Below are 21,876 nucleotides of genomic sequence, written 5' to 3' on the forward strand. Positions count from 1 at the left end.
CTTCTCCCCAACATGTTGAGACTTGTTACGACTTGTTTTTCCAAACCCGTTACTGATTGGCTTGTTTACCTGAATTCCTCCTCCCTTGCCCGAAACTTATTGTTATTCACCCAAAGCCCATTGTTCTATTATTTGCTTCACTGCTTGCTGTATTGACTATAAATAAACTCCTGGGACTGAAGTCGAGGTTGGACTCCTCAGAGTGACCCTCCTGGCCCCACTTCTCTGTAAGAGTTGTGGTATTGGTTATTGTCTCCGCCGCCCCGACAACCGTCGCCGCTGTGACACAATGACAGAGTTGAGTAATTGAGACAGAGAACACAAGAACCACAAAACCAAAAATATTTACTATCTGACCCTTTATAGAAAAAAGTGTGCTGACCCCTGAAGATGAGTATACCAGATTTGTTAGGTTGAGTATCCAATTGGAGCCCTCACGGTTTAGAAGAATTCTGAATTGGCATGTTTTAACCATGTGTATAAGCTCAAAACGCTTATTATTATAATTTTTTCTGTTGGAGGAAAGTGCCTATAATCATATGGAAGCTAATAAGAAAATGTTGTGCCCATATTTATTTTTCACATAGCGATAACTATTTTAGGACAGGTGTGTGATGAGTAAGTCAAGAATAAGCTTGTCAATGCTGATACTTCACCTGAGGAAGCTGGCTATGGTAATGCTAACCCTGGGCAGCAGGATTTGGCCTCATGTTCTGGTAAGGTGTCAGCTCTATTTTAGAAGAGAAGCATTGAGTTGAGGAAGGCATCTAATTGCTCTGCTTCCATGCCTGCCAAGTTGTGACTCAGGACAATCTGGTGCAGTGTTTTTGAGTCTTCGTTAAGAGTTGAGTTTGCACAGTGGAAGAAATATTCGGTATGTTTGTTGTCTGTGTGTTCTTGGAAAGTGCTAAATTGACACCTAAAACTGTTATCATATATTTATACACCAGGGAATTGTCATAAGATCCTTAACCATTTCTTTTCAATTTCTGTGTCCTTGTTTCTGAGGTCTCATCTCAAAATTTCTGTTTTCTCTATTAGGACATATTTCCATCCATTTTACCATTATTTACCAAACCTTTCTAATGCAGATTCTTATTCTGAACCAAATTGCTTAAAAGAGACTTGATCAATGCTGAATGTATTACATCTCCTGGCTCATTTTATCAATAATATATAAAATATAATATTTTCTTTTAAGATACTAAGAATAGATTGTTCACTCATGTGATAATTATTCAGTAACTTTTTAATGTATTGAGAAATGCAGTGTGTTTTAGCAAAAATCCCATGAAACTAAGGATTATATGATTTGAGTTCTAACCCCATCCTCTTCCAGTAATTACATTTTGACCTTAGTAATAGTTTACTTAAGGAGTCCTGATGGCACAGTGGTTAAGCTCTGGGCTGCTCACCAAAAGTTTGGAGGTTCGAACCTGCCCAGTGACTCTGAGGGAGAAAAGACCTGGCCATCTGCTCCTATAAAGATTACAGCCTAGGAAACCCTATGGGGTGGTGCTACTTTGTTCCTATAGGGTTGCTATGAGTCAGAATCAACTTGATGGAACACAACAACAATAGTTTACTTAACCACTCTGAACTCAGGATTTTAATTTTTAAAATAAACAATTCCATCTCATCTCTCAGATCTTTTCTAACTCCAGGAATCTGAGGTGACTTTATGTTTCAATTTAATATTAGATGTTCAAGGGAATGCTGAACTCTCCATTTTCCAAAGTGATATGGGTTTTTTACCTTTAAAAAAAATCATGAAATGTTTCATGCATATACAAAAGACAGAGATTATTATAACAAATACACCCTCCGTACCATCATCTAGCTTTAATAAATATTAATATTATGCCATATTTGTGCATTATCTTTTTTTATGGCTAGATAATTAAAACATTACGCATATAGTTAAAGCCCTTATTTTATATACCTAGTCAACATTTATACAATACTTTTTACTTATGGTGGACCCTCCAAAACTTTTAACTGTGGGAAGCAGCCATATATTCATTATGCAGGTGCAGTGAAGACAAGTGTAAAAATTATATCTGAGTATACTCAGTAAATAGAGAATCTAGGATTTGACCACATGTCATCTCATCTAAAGTCTATCTTCTGTCCATTACATTTTGACAACTGTCATGGATTGAATTGTGTCCCCCCAAAATATGTGTCAACTTGGTTAGGTCAGGATTCCCAGTATTGTGTGGTTGTCCTCCATTTTGTTATTGTAATTTTATGTTAAAGAGGATTAGGGTAGGATTGTAACGCCCTTACTAAGGTCACATCCCTGATCCAATGTAAAGGGAGTTTCTCTAGGGTGTGCCTGCACCACCTTTTATCTTACAAGAGATAAAAGGAAAAGGAAGGAAGCTGAGAATTGGAGACCTCATACCACCAAGAAAGCCGTGCTGGGAGCAGAGCATGTCCTTTAGACCTGAGGTTCCTGCTGCTAGGGAAGAATGACGACAAGGACCTTCCCCCAGAGCCGACAGACACAGAAAGCCTTCCCCTGGAGCTGAGGCCCTGAATTTGGACTTGTAACCGTGAGAGAATAAATTTTTCTTTGTTGAAGCTATCCACTTGTGGTATTTCTGTTACAGCAGCACTAGATGACTAAGACAGAATTACTACTCTTTTCTAAATACATCAATTTGGTTTCTTGGTAAGCAACACAAATTGATTCTGGTTATCTTAAGTATAAATAATTATTTATTTAAAACATATGGTGTAACTTGTAGAACAAAAGAAGGTAATGAGCAACCAGACCTTGAAAATGGCAAGGAGCCATAGAGTGCTGTGGGGTATACATAGCAGGAATAACTGGAGAGATTTTTCTGGCCTTCATTGTTGAATGAATCTATTTCTTTCATTTTTGATCTTGGGTCCCTCTGTTCAAGATTAAAATTACCCTAAAAGAGCAAATGATAGATCCAGCATGAGTGATTTGCCCATCCCTCCAGTGAGAGGTAACCATTACCGTTGAGTCGATTCCAACTCATAACGACCCTATAGGACAGAGTAGTATTGCCCCATAGGGTTTCCAAGGAGCGGCCGGTGGATTCTAACTGCTTCCTTTTGGTGAGCAGCCTGAGCTCTTAACCACTATACCACCAGTGAGAGGTAGAGGACCAGATCTGATAGTTCTACCAAGACTGTGTACAGACAGGGGGTGTGGTTCCCAATGGAAGATGGAGGTGCGATGACAAGCGATATGAGGAATTGATGCTATTCTGCCAAAAACATGAGATGTCTCCTCAACTAATTGTGGTGACCATAAGAATGTGCCTCTCAGATCACTGATTATGGGAGAGTAACTAGCTGATGGCCCCAGCTGCTGTGCTCTGAGACACATTACTGTGTTGGCACAGAGACTAAGGTTTCCATGTAGCCAATGACTGAGCAAGCAGGGATGCTAAGAAGGACCTGTTCCTGGGAGATGCAAAACCACTCTGAGGGGTGGATGGGCAACTTGGTTAGATGACTCCCTGATGACCTCACTGAACTTTCCTTAGAACTGCACTGAAGTCAAAGATACTTCTATTCTGTATTTTTTCTTTCCCCCTCTCCTTCACTTGTCCTTAGACCTGCATCATGATCTTCTCACTGTTTGCTTCTCAGAGGACCTGGAATGACACACCAACCAGCCCATTAATATTCAAAAGTGATAATAAGCACCTTCATGAATAATTCCTTAAGAATGTCATGCTACAGTCCTACGCCCCTTCTCCCACACTCTGTATCCCCTTTCCCTGCTGTACTTTTGCTTTTTGCAATAGCATTTATAGCCTTCTAAAAAGCTGTATTATTTACTTATTTATCATATTTATAATTTAATTGTTTTTGTTCCCCAACTAGAGTATAAGTTCTTCTAGGGCAGAGGACAGAGATCTATTTTTGCTTCATTCACTGATGTATTCAAACACTTAGAGCAGTGCCTGCCATAGCAGGCACTCAATAAATATTTGTTGAATAAATGGATAACTTTACGTCCAATCGTTTGCAAAATAGTCTCCAAATCTTTTCTTTCCTAAATTTTCTTAGCCTAAACTAGCTAGTCCCAGAGTCTCAGACCTTCTTAACCAGGCTGAGTTCACGTAGGCATTGTTTGTTGGCACCAAAAATTATTCCCCTTGCTTTGCAAAGACCATGGATTTCTCCAAGTAAAGCCTTGTGCAATTAGAGAGGGTTAACATGAGCCTCAAACTCTCATTTAAAGGAAGTTCTTTATCACTGAACAACTGCAAGTTTGAAGAAATCTTGAATTGCATTTCTTAAAGTGAAGTATCAAGGGACTGAGGTTGTTTCAGTGCCTTGCTCTCAGAAAGAAGTGGCTTACAAGTAGCAATCATGAAGCCAAGGCTGTCGATCAGACATTTTTCTACTCACTAGCAATTGTCCATCACGTGATCTTGCCTTCTTTCCCCTGAGGGTCATTGTAAATAGAGAGCCATAGCTCAGTCACGTTGATTGGGGCTTGGTTCTCTTTGTCACTTCCAGTCTTAGAAGAGGTTGAGATCCGGGGGATATTGCTAGGTGTCCTACACGGAGTGGCCATGGTACACAGATCACCGTTTCTGAAGCTTGCTGTGAGAGCAAGAAACAGACAACACTGGGAGGAGGGGCCAGGCAAAGGCTTTGTGAATGAGGTCGGAATATGGGGCTGAAAACATAACAATTTAGGCAACTAAGAACTGTAATCATGAAGCTTGTATAAATACATTCTTGGCCTAATCGTGGGGACTGGAAACAGCATCAGTGGTGGTTTTCTGATCCCATTGTCTCATAGGGCACACAACAAATTTAGAATTAGCACCATGTAGCCTACAGGGTCGCTTTGGGTCAGAATTGACTCAACGGCAAGTGGTTTGGTTTTGGTTTATACTAATGTGGACTTAATGGTAATGGTTTTTTGTTTGTTTGGTTTTTTTTTGTTTAATCCTAATGTGAATAGTCCCTGGGTGGTGCAAATGGTTACCACAGTCTGCTGCTAACTGAAAAGTTGGAGGTTCGAGTCTACCTAGAGGCACCTCAGAAGAAAGGCCTGGCAATCTACTTCCAAAAATCAGCCATTGAAAACCCTGTGGAATACAGTTCTACTGTGACACACATAGGATTGTCATGAGTTGGGACTGACTCGATGACAACTAGGTTGGATTCTAATCTGAAGGATGTATTTCAGTCTGAACTAAAGTAGCAGAATCTTGTTTCAAATAGAAATCCTACCTACTCTTATTCTGGGGTTGGGAGTACGATTTATTGATTATCCAAAGGCTTTACTTTACTTTTTCTCTCTTATAATATGACATTTAAATAATCATACATATCATTATGCCTTCTAACATTAGCAGAAAGGAGAATTAAATGAAAGTGAAACTCAATTCCTAAAACATTGTACATTGACTGGGATCATTCTGAGAATATTACAGTAAAGCAAAGTATGAAAATTAAACTCAGACTTGTGTTCAAATTCTGGTCTTTGACACTTATTATCTGTGTGACCCTTGAATAAGTTACTACATGTCTCAATTTCCCTAATTGTAAAATGTAGTTGAGTTTGATAAACTGTTGATCAGTGAGAAGTACAGATACAAGACATGCAAAGCATGTGGCACAGCGTCTAGCATATAATGTTGTTAAGTGCCATCGAGTCAATTCCGACTCATAGTGACCCTACAGGACAGAGTAGAATTGTCCCCATAGAGTTATCCTGGCTGTAATCTTTATGGGGGCGAATCACTAGGTCTTTTCTCCCATGGAGCTGCTGGGTGAGTTGGAACTGCCAACCTTTTGGTTAGCAGCTGAGGACTTAACTGTTGTGCCACCGTTCCTTCTAGCACTTGCTTACTAAATGACAGCTATGATTAGGACCTTTCTGTGAGTATATTTTCAAGACTTCTTTATCTTCATTGACTGAGCTATACTCAATTGTTCTGGCTCCTCCTTTGAATCTATCCTAACTGAATTTGAAAGGAGCCCTGGTAGCACAGTGGTTGAAGTGCTCGGCTGCTAAGCAAAAGGTCAGCAGTTCAAACCCACCAGCCACTCTGTGGGAGAAAGATGAGGCAGTCTGTTTCCGGAAAGATTTAAAGCCTTGGAAACTGTAGTGTGATTGATGACTTTTATGTGTGGCCTTTCTAGCCATGGTCTTGTAACTCCCACCCAGATGATTGGGCAGGACTGCGTGATAAGGTAATTGTGGCCCACCAAGGGGATTGGTCAGTTTTACCTTAAAAGAGAGCCAATTCTAGAGCAGAGAGGAGGATCCTACTACCACCAAAGATGGCACAAAGAGGAGGCTTGTCTGGCCTCTGCCTCATGGGAGTCAGCTTTTGCTGTTGATCTTGGTTCTCCTTCCCCCTTGTGGGGTTGGAGGAAGTCAGATACTGCCCCCAAGCTGTTTTTTACAGAAACACTACGGGGCAGTTCTTTTCTGTCCTATAGGCTTGCTATGAGTTGGAATCGACTTGACGGCAGTGGGTTTGGATTTGGGTACGTAAAAAATTCGTTTGTCACCTGAACCAGTTTGGTTTTATTAAATCAAGAAATAGCTCTACTGGTTAATAAATCCAGTAAATAATTTGTTGAGCAAAGATGTTGGAACTATTGAGCAAGGATGTTAGAACTATTTACTAAAGCATATCTTGGGGATATTTTTTGGATTTTGAGTTTCCAAGCTCCTCTTGTTTCTAATTATTAAAGATTTCTGAGAGGTGACTATACATACCCCTGGGAGGGGAATAAAGGTATTTTTATTTAAGGAGAAAGGGAACTTAGAGCAAAATGGAAAGGAGGGGGGGAAACATCCTTGGCATATTCAAATCAGTTAAGCATCCCCTGTTTTGATATTCTGTGGGTTCTTATTCCTTTTTTCTCTTTTCCTTTTTTTTCTCCCCCAGCTATACTGACTCCTCACATAGAACTTTTCTCAAAGTTTGAGAAGGAATATCTCTTGGAACATACCTTTCAAATCATGGAGAACATGTAAAATGCATCTTCCCAGAAATACGACCTTATCACTTTTTTTGGCCTAGACTTGGACTTTTTAAATTTCTTATCCAAAATCTTTAGAGTTTCCAGAATCCCACTCTATGTTCCTTCATGTTTACTTTAGAAAAATTGGAAATAAGGATGCTGAGAAGAGATAAGGAAGGAAAAATGAACTATAATCCCACAACGCACCACTATTAGTATTTTGAGTATATTCTGCCAGTCTATTTTTCTACACAGAAAAAAATTTAAACCACATTGCTTTAGGAGCTCCTTACTTTTCAGTAAGCATTGAAATGAAGGGATCCTTAGCCACTGCCCAGCTCAGGGATGTTTCTAGCTGGTCAGTTCATCTCCCGCCAACTCCACTCTGTGCCCCAGTGCTACACAAGATGCCAGAGATACAGAGCCCTTTACTTTGGTTCATGAGTGTCCTCGGGCATTTGGAGGAGAGGTGTCTACTCACAGTAAATTCAATGGGGACTGAGCAAAGACTTACAACCTGAATGGGCTACCCTGTAGACCGATGATCCGTAACAAAGGTGTTCACTGCAAACAAGGTGAAGTTTTTGCCTGGTGTTCACCAAAGAACCATTACTTAAGTCCTTTGGTATAATACACACACCAAGAAGAGCTGGAGAGGCTGCTGTGGAGGCTTGTCTCTCATGCAACCCCAGATACTCTAGGGAACTTTCTCCTCCTTTTTAATATAGCACTTCCTTTAGTATACCTCCTCAAACTACCCCTCACCTCCCTGTCTCCCTTTCTTGTTCCTTGAGAGTAGACCCTCTGTGTTAATGAGTCTAGAATTTTATACTAATGATTTGCCCAAGCAGTGAAGAGCCATTGGCTGTTTCTAATCAGGACTCTGTATTTTCAAAGCTTACTGGAAGCAGCATGGAAGGAAGACTAGAGGCAAGAGTGAGAACGCTTTGAGAGATCAGGTGAGAGATGATTAAGACCAGAACAAGGCAATAGCAAATGGGACAAACAGGAGGAACAACTGAGAGCTCTGTGGTAGACTCAGCTGGGACACCCATCACTGTCCCACTCTTTCTGCTTCAGATACAAGTGTTCCGTAATCCAGCTAACATTAGCAGCTCCTTCCTTTACTCATCCGCATCTCTTTTCCTGACCCCTACCCAATATATATCCCCAGACTAATTTCTAAAAATTGGCAACCCTGTGACTATGTCATTAAGTGGCACTGAGACAATGGATGTAGAGAACAGGACTTATCAGACTTAATGTAAAGTATGAGGAGCACCTGAAAATGTTTAAGTTCCCTGATACTGATGCTGTTTATATTCAGGATATTATATTATTGTCATAATTTCAAAAAATAAAGGTCACACATATTTATCATTAAAAAATCTAATCAAAATTCTGCTGGATATAAGAAAAATATATGCAAAGTGTCCATATCCCACTTTGTGCTGTTGTGTGACACTGAGGAATGTGACTTGATTTCTGTTATGATGACGCAGTCATTAGAGAGGGACAACTCACAACTCAAATCATCTTTGTATTTCCTTGTGTTAAGCTGTTAAACTTTGAAGCCATAGAGATAGATAGATCTGCCATCAAGTTGACTGAAACGTTGCCCGGTCCTTCGTTATCTTCACAGTCACCAGCAGGTTCGAATCCGTTGTTCGAGTCCATTGTGCCCATCCATCTCACAGAGGTTCTCTCTCACACTTGCTGGCTCTCTGCTTCACCAAACATGATCTTCTCGTCCAGCTGTTGATCTTGTGCTGGGTACTAAACTGTCATTTATTTCAAGTTACTACCAAACTATATTTTTGGTGGTATACGGAAAACATATGGCGCAGGCCCGGGCAGTGTTTCGTTTTGTCGTACATAGGGTCGCTATGAGTCAGAAGTGACTCGACAGCACCTAACAACAACATAAAAAGTCTTCTTACAGTTATAAATACTAGCAAGTCAAATTCCTCTACACCCTTGTTTCCTAGTCAGAAAAAAAGTACCAAAATGGAAATAATAGGAATTTCCACCAGATTTAAGCCCTATGTAACTGTTAATTCAATTCCAAAAATACATTTTACCCTATAGGGTATAAACCTTGTTTTCTCCCCACCAGTTGTATTTACCCATGGAAATTAAAGGTGTTATTAGCTCAAATCCTGGCAGATCCTCGTCTATTTTGGCACTTATTGACCTGACATGGTAATTACTGCTGCTATATACAGTAGGAGTTAGATTTGACATGAGATATCTGCCCTCCAACCTTAGTTTTTAAGAATCTCTGTATTTGAGGCTGAGGGCCTTTCTGCCTCCAACCTTAACCTTAAGAGGGTTTATTGCTCGGTGGCTGAATTGCTCTTAATCTGAAAGAAGTTGCATGATCATCACTGTCCCCATAGATAAGAGAAGAAGAGCCAGATCCTGAGGAATAGCCTTAAATTATTACAGTTATGCAAGGGTAAAGACGTTGTCAGAAGGCCAGGGTTAAGGACTTGGGGGAGAGATTTGGAAGGTAGGAAAGCAGGGGAGGGAAAGATAAGCGAGCAGACTAAGTGTGAAGAGTTTTGGGAATAAGGACTAAGGCTTTGAACCTGATTGGTAGCTATTGTCCAAAGAAGTAGCATGCGCGTTACTGTGTAACTTTAGAAGTACCCAAAGCCATATTTGTAAAACAGTTGGTATGCATCCATCTGGAAGAGCAGTTGTAAAGGGAAGGAAGGAAAGACGAAAGGAGGAAGGAAGGGAAGGAATCAGGCTTAATATGCCCCTTACATTGGTTCCCTAACAAATCTTTTTTTTTTTTCCATAGATAATGGAAAGGTAGACATCAGCTTAGACATCATTACAAAGCTTAAATTTAGAGGAAACAATATTAATGTTTTATTGAATTTACAAAATGTCAACGTTCACATCTTACCGTAACTTATTAGACAGAGTGATCAATCTTTCAGCTCTCTCAGAACATGATGCAAAATGACAATTGTGCATCCAAAACTGATTAGGGAACATTGCTGTGTGGGCAGCTGTTTCCTTGGCTCTCACCTCATTTTGCGCTTTTTCCTCTCTCCAGAATACTTTGGTGCTGCTGTCACAGGCTCAGTGGAGACAATAATGACACTGGTTTGAGTGTATAAATAAAAGGGATTTTTAGGAAAATTAATAGCCTCTGTTCTGATCTGGGTGATGTGTTTGCAAGGTGATTGACAGAAAGATGCTTTAAAGTGTGAACCAAAATCTTAGGTTCATACCATTCCCACTATTATTTTATACGCTTACTCTGGGATCTGATGGATAGTTTGGCCTGATGGCCCTTTTTTTCCCCTCCCATAGCTACAGCATTAGTGAAGAAGCTCCCAACTTGAAATGGTGGCCATAGATAAAATTTTAAATAGAAGCTAATATGGAATGATGAGGATTGTAGTATTTGGCCTGACATGCAGCTCATTTATGGGCTTTCTCCTTTAGTCACAGACAATAGAGGTGATTTATTGTCTCAACATTTTGAGGGTTAATTTGTTCACCACTGGACTGAAGGATGTAAGAATGTTATGACTGCAGGAACCAGCTTCCAGAGAGGTTAACTGACTTCTCCATGGTCAAATGGCTCGTTAGTGTTAGAGCCATGGTTAGATATCAGGTCTTCCGGAGTCTGGTGATGGGATATTGAAGTGGGACTGCCACGGTCTAGAGACTGCAGGCATAGATATTGAAGCAGATGAATGCAAGGAAGCCTTAGGTCTGGGTCAAATGAAAAAGAAGGAAGTCATGACTCTGAAATTATCAGAAGAGTGTGGGGGAACTGGTAACATACTCTATGCCTATCTTATGTAGTAGAAGTACATAATACACATATCTGTTACCTATGAATTCAATCATACTTTTCAAAAATACAATGGCAACTACAATGAAATATATATTTTTAGTATCAGATGGCCCAAATCACAAATCAACTGCTTCATCTGGTGCCCAGCTAAAGGAAAAATCAATAGAATCCAAGGCTACGTGGCTACATCAGCTGTGTTGGAAAATGAGATATCTAATACAGTGTATACAAAACTAGGCAAGATATCAAAGATATTTGTGACTGTTATTTTTGTCTTACACCCTGACTTTGGAATCACCTCCTAAGTAAGAGGGAAAATTCACAGTATTGAAGTTTTGTTTTGTTTTTCATTAAAAGAAAATGAAAGGTTATTATGTGTGAATAGATTAAGAGTTTAGCTCTTAAGCAACAACTTTTCCATCATTTTCAAATATTTCTGTCCAGAAATGCCTGGTAGTAGGAAATCTAATGCAGGGATTTTTATATATTTTTCAAATGATGGACACTAAATATAAGCCCTAGGTTAGATCCTTTGGCTACTATATTTTTGAACTTGAGTCTATTAATATTTCTTATGTTTCTTTTGATCAAAAATGGAATCAGATTTCATTAATGGTTTTCAAAATATGATCTGGAAATATAACATGCATATTGAAACATGCATGTAGCATCAGTGTAGCGTTTGATGAGTTTTCAAAACCTGAACACCCCTGTGTAACCACGTGAAGAAACAAAACATGACCGGCACCCCAGAATCTCTCCCATCCCACCATGCCCCCTCCCAGTCACTACGTCACCGTAGGTAACCACTAACCTGACTTCTCATACCATCGTGTAGCTGTTTTTTGGTTTTGGGGTTTTTTTTGCCTGTTTTTGTGCTTTACATAAATGAATTCATCTTGACTGTACTCATTTGTCTGGCTACTTTTGCTCAACCTTAGGTTAATAAGATTCATCCACTTGGTTGTGAGTAATTGTCTATCACTCATTCACATTGCTGTATAATGTTGCATTGTGTGACTATATCTTCATACTGCCAAACACTTTTTAAAGTAGATGTACTAATCTGCAAACTTCCAGCAATGTATAAGAGTTCAAATGACTACGTACCCTCCCTAAAACTTGGTATTACCAATCTTTTTCAGTTTAGTCATTTTGATGGGCAATCGATGATTTGTTTTTCAGTCATTGATTTTGTGGCACAGTGGTTAAGTGTTTGGCTGCTAACCAAAAGTTCAGCAGTTCAAATACACCAGTCGCTCATGGAAGCCCTATGGGGCAGTTCTACTCTGTCCTGTAGGGTTGCTATGTGTCAAATTGACTTGATGGCAATGAGTTGTTGTTTTTTTTTTAAATAAACATCTAACAAACTCATACCAAACAAAGATCTTTATTTAGGAACCACTGTTTGCTGTGATGATATGGGGCCATGTCTCATAAAGTGGAATACTTCAACATCAACAACATCAACAAATACAGTTTGAATGACATAAGCAGAAATGTATCAGCACAGCAAGTATTATTATTTAAAATACTGCCTTTTTTGGGAGAAGATGTGGGATAAAAAAGAACAGTAAGAATCTTATTAATTGTACCACTTATGATTGAGATTTTCATAGAAGAAAACAAGTGGCAGTGGTTGACTTTTGTTTTTATTACTGTTGCAGGGTCTCCATTTTGGTGCCTACTGGATATTGTTCCTATAAAGAATGAGAAAGGAGATGTGGTACTTTTTCTGGCCTCATTCAAAGATATAACAGATACAAAAGTGAAGATTACTCCAGAAGATAAAAAAGAAGGTTTGTACTGTTTTCAGAAAACATTGACAGATGGAGTAACATTTTGAAATTGTTTACTCAAAGATTCTAGGAGGAAAAATAATGTCTTTGTAGTAACAGCAACTGATAAATATTCATAAGTATTAGCAGTCAGTATTTGGCAATGAGATGTGCCTATTCCAAAATCATAGAGACTCAAATGCATTTACATTCTCGTAATAAAGACTCATTTGACAGGAACCAGAAGTTCATATTCCTATGCAAATAGGATGAGGATGGAAAAACAATTTATCAGGATATAAGGATTCACACTATCTAGCTTTATAAGAGAAGAAAATGAATTGATATCGGTAAGTGAAATTAAAATGAAGTGGTTAAAAATATATCTCTTAGTTTCATCTAAAGTGCTGATGCCCAAAACTTAGTAGTGCAAAATTTCATTTTAGGCACAAAATTAAGAACTCAAGTTTAGTGGTTGTTAGAATGGAATGAGGAGCCCTGGTGGCACAGTGCTTAAGTGCTAGGCTGCTAACTGAAAGGTTGGCAGTTTGAACCCACCAGCTTCTCAGCAGGAGAAAGACGTGGCAGTCTGCTTCCATAAAGATTACAGCCTTGGAAACCCTATGGGGAAGTTCTGCTCTGTCCTGCAGGGTCGCTATGAGTCAGAATCAACTCGACAACGGGTTTGGTTTTTTCAGAATGGAATGCTGCAAACAAATGTGTGTCCTGTACTTTTAAGACACAATCAAGCAAACTTAAATTACCTTCAAAAGATTCTAAGGCTTTATGTTTCTTACCTTATAGCAAATGCTTATATCTCATTAAGAAATTCCCTGACATTTCACCTAAGGTAACAGAAAATAAGACTGAAAAGAATTCTAATCTTATTTTTTAAAAACAGAAATGGGATTACCGTATTTTTACGCAAATAACGAACCTTCTACCTTTGTTTGCCATCGAAATCTCCCCTCACGAGGTATTTTCATAAGTGCCACTATGCTAATTTGTTGTTACATGTTGTTGTAAAAATATTAGCATAGTGTGTTTACAAGAATACCTTACAGGGTGAGGGCAAGGTTGGCAAACAAACATAGAAGGTGCGTGTTATCTGCATAAAAATGCAGGCTACTCTAGTGACCTGAGAAAAAGCAATTGTCATGGTAGGGATTTTCTATGTAGTAAGTTCATTACTGGAGTCCCTATTTGGTGAAAATGGTTAACATGCTCAGCAGCTAACCAAAAGGTTGGAGGTTTGAGTCTACCCAGAGGCACCTTGGAAGAGGTGTACTCAAACCTCCAACCTTTGGTTAGCAGCCAAGCTGTTAACTGTTTGCACCAACCAGGGCCTCCAAGTTCTTTATTATAACTGGCTATTTGATGTTTCAACAACTCTGCCCTTTTGGGAAAGGACTCTTTTACTCCAGTCTTTTTAAAAAGATGTGTGAATGTTTTAAATCTATTATGTCTCTTGAAATGACAACACAAATGAAGAACTATCATGGTTTGATGCTCCCCCATGTCATTTATTAAAATGTTTGCAAATGCGTGACTGTTTTCCTGTGCATTTCCATGACTAGTGTGGCATATTTTACATACTCAGGGAAGAGCAGTCTCACAAGAAAAGTTACCTGGATATTAGAGCAAGTGTTATACCTCTCCAATGACAGAAAATTGTGGAAATCAGTGTATGTAGTTTTTGTTTCATTTTTTACTCTTTTCTTTGATATTATAGGAATACAGAAGGTAAGAACCCTTTGGACATAATTATTTATATATAATTATGCATGTGTGTATATTGTATACAATCACATGTATGTGTAGATAGATTGAAATCTACAACTATCCTCAGAGAAAAATATATGAAGTTTCTTGATTCGAAGGGGGCAGTTTAATAAATCTGACTTTCTTTGAAGATGAGAATCACGCCTAATGGTTTTATACAAATGATTTAATTATCTGTATCTCGTGTTCCTCGTGTCTGCCAATCGGAGAGGAATCTCCATCTTGGAGGACTGCAGTGGATAAAAGGAGTAAAATACACTTATTTATTTGGGGTTTGAGAGAGTGCAATAAAAATACCCCTTTTCCCCACCAAAGTTCTGAACCAACTGACAAAGAGTAAGGCATATGGGAGACCAGAATTTCACCCTTACTTCTGATAAAATTAATAGAACAGAAGGTGACATATATCTTCCGGCAAGTGGGTTCCTCCTAGTCACCTCCAGGCATAGTCCGAACTGGCCTGCAGCAGTGGCACAATTCTCCCCGGTGTAAATTAACTGCCTCGAGAGCCAGAGCAGAGCATGGGCTCCTCAAGGCATCTAGTTCCCAAGAGAGAGGAGAAAGAAAGGGGCTACACAATACGTGCCAATATCTCCTTCCAAACAGAGTCAGATTAAAGCCCTCCTCTTTTCCTGGGGAAAAGGAGCCGTGGTGGCACAATGGTTAAGTGCTCAGCTACTAACCAAAAGGTCAGTGGTTCAGACTCACCATGGAAGAAAAGACCTGACGATCTGCTCCCATAAAGATTACAGCCTAGGAAACCCTATGAGGTAGTTCTACTCTGTCATATAGGGTCACTATGAGTCAGAATTGACTTGAGGAGACTCAACATCAACAACCCCTGGGGAGAACTGAGTCAAGGAGCACAGGGAGGCCAGTTGCGTTACACTGGTGGAGTTGCTTGCCCATGAAAGACGTATTCCCTTTCCCTGTCATTGGGGCAGGGGTGCAGGGGCATGTATTTGAACATTCTAAGGAGCCTTGGTGGCATGATGGTTAAGCAGCACTGTTTCTCCAGTGGCTCCTCAGGAGAAAAAGACCTAGTGATCTGCTCCTGTAAAGATCACAGCCAAGGAAACCCTATGGGGCAGTTCTACTCTGTCAGAAATGGGATTGTTATGAGTCAGAAATCAACTTGATGGCATCTGACCACCACCATGGAACCAGCAACAATTACACTCATCCAAAGTTCTATCTTAAAAACAAGTTTTAGCTTGATTTATATTTAATCTGGTCTCAGTAATAGTCTCATTTTGTTTATTATAAAGACTGTGGCAAGATTTAAAGAAAAAAATCAACCATAAAGATTTAACATTGTATTATGCAAAATATGATTTAGAAATGTTGAAATATTTAGTAGCAAGTCCTTAATTTTTCTTTAGAGTTTAATGATCTTGTTCCTTAAATGAGTATTATTTCATATGAAATTAAGTGTTTTTTCTAACAGATACCAAACACTCAAGAACACATTTTTATTTTTAGTTACTAGCTTATTTTAAATGTTCCCCCCGATGTATGTCGTATTTTTAGAGAAGCAAAGTAACTACTATAAGCCACCATGGTTATACATTTATCATGAAAAATAGTTAGATATATATTTCTCTTTTTTACCCACACTTAAAATACCTTAAAATTCACCGATTGATGTCGTATTTTGCAGGAAAGGCAAACCTTAACATATAATAGTTTTTGAATTTCAGTATAATTGTTTGAAAATCATTAAAATGCCACTGGGTAATGGGAGCAGTATTGTATCGTAACACTTGAAAACTCTAAGTGGGCACAAAGCCTGACCCAATACTGTATCTCATATCACTGAACTTCAGTGTAGAATTAAGCTGTGGAATTAAGGTTTGTGTTGATTAAACTAATTTCCTCCCGAAACTCATTTAATGGACCTTTCTTTAAGAGTGATAAATTATGTAGACTTTTATTTAAAAAAAAAAAAAAAAAAAAACCTCTGTATTGTCTTGCTGTTTATTTGAAATCAGGAAAAAAGTATTTTATAGACAAGGCCAAGAAGGTATGGTATATAATATAGACCTTCTGTTTATTAGCAGTACTGATGGAAGAGTTACTTAAAATGCAAAGTATATGTGTACACGCAATAACTTTCCACTGGTGTATGTGTTTGCGTGTCTGTGTGAGGGAGGAAGAGAGGAAGAGAGAAAGAGACAGGAATTTCGGCAGAAACCTGGTGATTTTTTAACTACGTTTTACAATACTTCCTTTTCTTCCTTTCCAAAAATGGTGTGTAAATATCTGACTTCTACATCCCCATCTAGCATAACTGAGTGAATTTAATATACCTTGTTCACCTCAGTAAGATATATTTTAATAAATTTTTAAAAATCAATGAATAATGGATTAATTCATTCATCAAATATTTATTGACCACTCACTCTGCACTCAGTACTGGGTATAGAAGTCTCAAAATGGAGACAACCTGCTTCAGATCATCTAGACCTTGGTTTAAATCCCGGTTCCGCCACTTATTGGCTCTTGAGCCTTAGAAAGCTACTTAACCTTTCAGAGACTTAGTTTCTTCATCTGTAGACTAGGGTGATCATACATATCACCTACATTTGTTTTAGGTTTATAGGACTTAATATATGCAAATCACATAGCACAGAACATACAGAAGGTGCTCAATAAAAGATAGTTGTGGTCATTATTGTTCTAATCTATATATTTTATAATACCTAGAATTTATTGAGTACCTATTTCATGCTAAGTACTTCACATAGGCTACCTCATTTACTTCTCACTATAACCCTATGAAATAAGTATGATTCCTTTTTCCATTTTCCAATGAATTTAAGTATGTTGGCAAAGTTTACATAGTAAAACATGGTTGAATTAGGATTTATACCCACGCAGTCAAACTCTAGAGCCTACATTCTTTTTGTTTTTTTCCCCACCCCACAAAGTGCTCATGGTCTTATGGGGGACATAGATTCACAAACCAGTATTTGCGACATAGTATGTTCAGTGATAGCACAGTGGCAAAAATGATAAATTCTTCCCAGATAAGGGAGCAAGATAGGATAGTGCAAGGGAGAATTGGAGCAGACTCAAGGACAGCTTCACTGGGAAAATAATGTTGGAACAAATCTTCAAAGATGAGTTGTTTGATAGACTGAAAGGAATAGATGTTAATTTCAAGGAATGGAATAACAAATAGTTGACTTTTGTTTTGAAATAGATTGTAAGAGTCAGGGAGTTGAAGTTCAAGGTTAAGTAGGCAGGCAGCCTTTAAATCTTAAAGATTTTATTTTGTCATTCTGAGCTGTTTTCCTGGTGTAGAGATATATTTCAGAGGTCAAACTTGCAGGCCTGCTAACTGGGAGATGGAGGAAAAGGGTAATGGATGAATTCCCGGTTTTTGGTTTGGGGCAGTGTGATTAATGTGACATTAATCCAGATGGGGAATAACAGAAGAGGAACAGGCCTCTGAAAGACATTAATAAATTCAGTGTTGGGCATATTGAGCTTGAGATGTCTACAGATGTCCTGTAGACAAACGAACATGTGGGTTGGGTGGTCAGGAGAAAGTCTGACGACACAGATTTGAAAGCCATTGATGGTAATTCAAGAAATGGTAATGGATGATTACTGCAAGGAGCTTCAAGAGGAGGGAGGAAAGAATCAGGTCCATGCTGGAACCCTGGAGCAGGTTAAAATTTAAGGAACGGGAGGAGAATATCAGTACAGGAGATAGAAATTGTGGTGAGCCATTGGAGAGGAACAAAGCCAAATGAGGTAGAGAAGTGAAGTAAAATGAGGACAGAGACATGCCCACTGGGTTTTGTAATTGAAGGGTCACTAGATGATTGTTATTAAACAGTCTCAGGAAAGAACTGGGAGTGAAAACCAGAGAGGTTCTATAAAAAGAAGTTTACAGACTTCCTGATATTTTGGACCATCAAATTATTAAAATTAAGGAGACACAATTATAGCACATCCTCCTTTAATGCTAAATGAATGTGCTCTTAGCTTGTGTATTGTCATTGCTCTTAGCTGCCTTTGAGTTGACCCCCTACTCATGGGAACCCCATGCACAACCGAATGAAAGCCGCCCAGTCCTGCACCATCCCCATAATCAGTTGAGGATCTGACAATTGTGATCCTAGCGTTTTCATCAGCTGAGTTTCAGAAGTAGGTCACAAGGCCTTTCTTCCTAGTTTACCTTAGTCTTGAAGCTCTGCTAAAATCTGTTCAGCAACACACAAGCCACCACTGACAGACAGGTAGTAGCTGCACATGAGGTGCATCGGCTGGGACTCGAGCCTGGGTCTCCTGCATGGAAGAGGAGAATTCTACCACTTAACCACCACTACCCCCAGCTCTTGTAAGTAGGTTTAAAATTCGAATTATTTAAGAATCAGCTTATAAGCCCCCCGCCACTTTCTATCTACCATTCCACCTTCTAATCTTCTAGCTTATAGTAGGCATCCCTCCTTTAGACCACTCAGTCCCTTGCTGCTTGTTACACTCTCTGACCCTTCTTGCACTGAGGTATCAAACTTCTGTTATCTTGTCTTTCCCAAATCATTAGGCACCTTCAAGGTGGCATAACGTTTCATATGTCTCTGCATTTCCTACAGTGCCTTGCACATAATAGACGTGGAGTAAAGACTTGCTGATTAATTGATTTTAGTAAAGGTCCTTCACATATGAGTGTTTAGCTTCTTTGAAAAATTCCTCTTCTCTGTACTCAGCGCATATGTCTCAATTTTCCATACATTTTTTTCACAGTAGTTCATTCATTATGCTAATTTGGTTTTCCATTCAAACCAGTTGAGTATAATAATATATGCCTTGTTTTTCCAGGCAGATGGCCCAGTGCAGTTATTTTTGTTTATTTCTTGTAGAGTGTCCCAGATTTGGTTTGAAATGATGGTTGCCACTGTGTTATTCATGATGTGACAACAACATCACAAGTTATCCCAGAAAAGGGGAATTTCAATTACAATTTGTAAAACGTGGGCACTTCAAATTTATGTGGGGAATTTAGGGGTTGATGTGCAAAGCTTTTCACGTTATTGTCAGTGACAATGCAAATCAGGATTCAAATGAAATGCAATTTCTTAGTAGTCTAACTTTTGGCAGTCAGCAGCAAGTTGGCATTTTAAGTACACTGACAAAAGTTTTATATCGCATCTGGCTTTTCCTTATTTACTAAGTGGCTTCAGAAAAAATAATAGTAGTGAATAGCTGTACTCAAAAATCAGGCATGAATTGCATTTAACTACAAGAACCCCCAAACCTAACTAACAGAGACTTAAACAGTAAGGGCTTATTTTTCTCACAAGGAGCCCTGGTGGTACAGTGGTTAAGCACTTGACTGCTAACTGTAAGGTCAAAGGTTTGATCCCACCAGCAGCTCCTAGAGAGAAAAGGCCTGGCGACGAGCTCCCATGAGATTACAGCCTAGGAAACCCTATGGGGCCGTTCCACTCTGTCTTGAGTTGGAATTGACGTGACAGCACACAGCAACAACACTTTTCTCACATTTCAGAGTCTGGAACTGAGCAGCCCATGGTTGGAATGGCACTGCTGGTAAGCATGCAGGCTCTTTTTGCCTCTCTGCTCTTCTGTCCTTAATGTGCTGTTTTCATCCTCATGCTCATTACTTCGTCATTGTAAGATGCCTGCTGCACCTTCAGAACTCATTTCTGTGGTGCAGACGATAAAAAGAGTGAAGGACAAAGGGCAGGGGCTTCTTCCTTTGAGGCTTGGCCTTTGATGCAGGAAGGAATGCCTCCCCCCTCTTCCCTCTGTCTTTTCCTGTCAGAGACTTCCATCCACATGTCATTGACCAGAACCCTGTCACATGACCCTGGCCACCTCTAGCTACAAGGGAGGCTGGGAAATTAAGGGGTTTTTTTTAAGCTTTTATATCTCTATAGTAGAAATAGCAGAGAAAGGGGCTGAAAATGAGATTGCATCAGCCCATCTAGACTGTCTATCAAGCTGTCATTTACTGATTATTTTCTACATGTATTTAACATACTTCTTTCCAGTCGTGTTTCTCGGAGTATTTAATCTGAAGGCAAGTTGCAGTACTGGAATTATTTTCTTCATGCCAGACAGATTATCTGAGGATCATACAAAGAAGAGTGAGACTTAGAGTGAGTGAACTATTCAGAGGCCTCAGTGCTGTGAAGAGGCAGAGACAGAATTGAAGTCTAGAGCTTATGTCTTTCCATCATACCTCAGGTCCACTTGTGAAACAAAAAAAGAAAGAAAAGTGGAAATGAGGTGGACAGAAGCCTGGTTTTATCTTAGTTCTTTCCCCCAATTCTTTACACGCGATCATCGCTAAGTAACTGATAGCTCCTGTTCCAATCCTTTTTACCATTCTTTTTCCTTGTTTAAAATTCTTACTATTCAAAGTGTGCTCCAAGGTCCAGACACCTCAGCATCACCTGGAGCTCATTAGAAATTCAGAATCTCAGGCTCTACCTCAGACCTCTGAATCACAATCTGCAGTTTAGGAAGAGCCCCCAGTGATTCACAGGGCATCCAAGTTTGGGAAGTCCTGTGCCATGCCCTTTCCTTAGAATGGCCTTTCCTGGCTGTCTAGTCAAAAGTAGCCCACTTCCAGCCACTCTACCACATCACCCTGTTCATTGTCTTCATAGCGTATTTATCCCTACCTGCAACAACCTTTTTCAAAAGTTAGTTTATATTGGAATCTTTTCTCGTCTCCACTATAATTTAAGTTTCATCTGTAAGCAGACATTGCCTATTGCGTTCAGGAGGCCATACCCCACACTTTGTAGGATGAATGTCTGACACATAGGAAGTGCTCAATAAATATTTGGTAGATGGATGAATGAATAAATGAATGTGTAAATGATGTTCAGTTTAGGAAACTGCATTATTCAGAGACAGATAACAACATAGCTTCCTTGCTGTTGCAAAATAATCAGACCGTAATTATCCAAGCCACATGTCTCAGGCACACATTCTGTTGGCTATATCATTTGGTTTTGTTCTGCTTAATTTAAGTCAAAGGCAATTTGACATGTATTTACCTAAGTCTGTTCTCTCTCAAAATATAAATGGCCCTTTACACTTTAAGTAGAATCTCTGCTATTGGTTAATTTTTTGTTATTGTTGATTTCTCTAGTTGTCTTTGTTTATGAAGATTAAGATCTGACAATATTTTTTTTAAGATAATTCAAGTCATTTGCTCAAAAATACAAAACTATTCTCCCAAAGGACAGACATTAAGCCACTGTCCAGGTATTAATTAAATCTAAGAAGATTTTTTATGCATTTTGAATATTTTAATTTTTTTTTTAATTGTATTTCAGGTGAAGGCTTACAGAACAAAGAGTTTCTCATGAAACAGTAGTACACATGTTATTTTATGACATTGGTTAACAACCCCACAACATGTCAACCCTCTAAGTTCTCGACCTTTTTTTTTGGTGAAAACACACATAGCCAAAGATACACCATTTCAAAAATTTCTACATGCACAGTTCAGTGACA

At 39.0% G+C, this 21,876-nt stretch overlaps 1 protein-coding gene across 1 annotated transcript in view; it reads left to right on the top strand.

Annotated features, from left to right (window-relative positions):
• KCNH8 (potassium voltage-gated channel subfamily H member 8) overlaps window positions 1-21,876 on the top strand; it is a 448,825-nt gene that overhangs the window by 164,750 nt on the left and 262,199 nt on the right. Inside the window, exon 3 of the mRNA XM_004385286.1 lies at window positions 12,478-12,609. Within this exon, the coding sequence (XP_004385343.1) occupies window positions 12,478-12,609 (132 nt within the window). The remainder of the gene's footprint in view (window positions 1-12,477; window positions 12,610-21,876) is intronic.

This window comes from Trichechus manatus, unplaced genomic scaffold (genome assembly GCF_000243295.1).
Source record: "Trichechus manatus latirostris isolate Lorelei unplaced genomic scaffold, TriManLat1.0 scaffold00136, whole genome shotgun sequence".
Classification (NCBI taxonomy): Eukaryota; Metazoa; Chordata; class Mammalia; order Sirenia; family Trichechidae; genus Trichechus; species Trichechus manatus.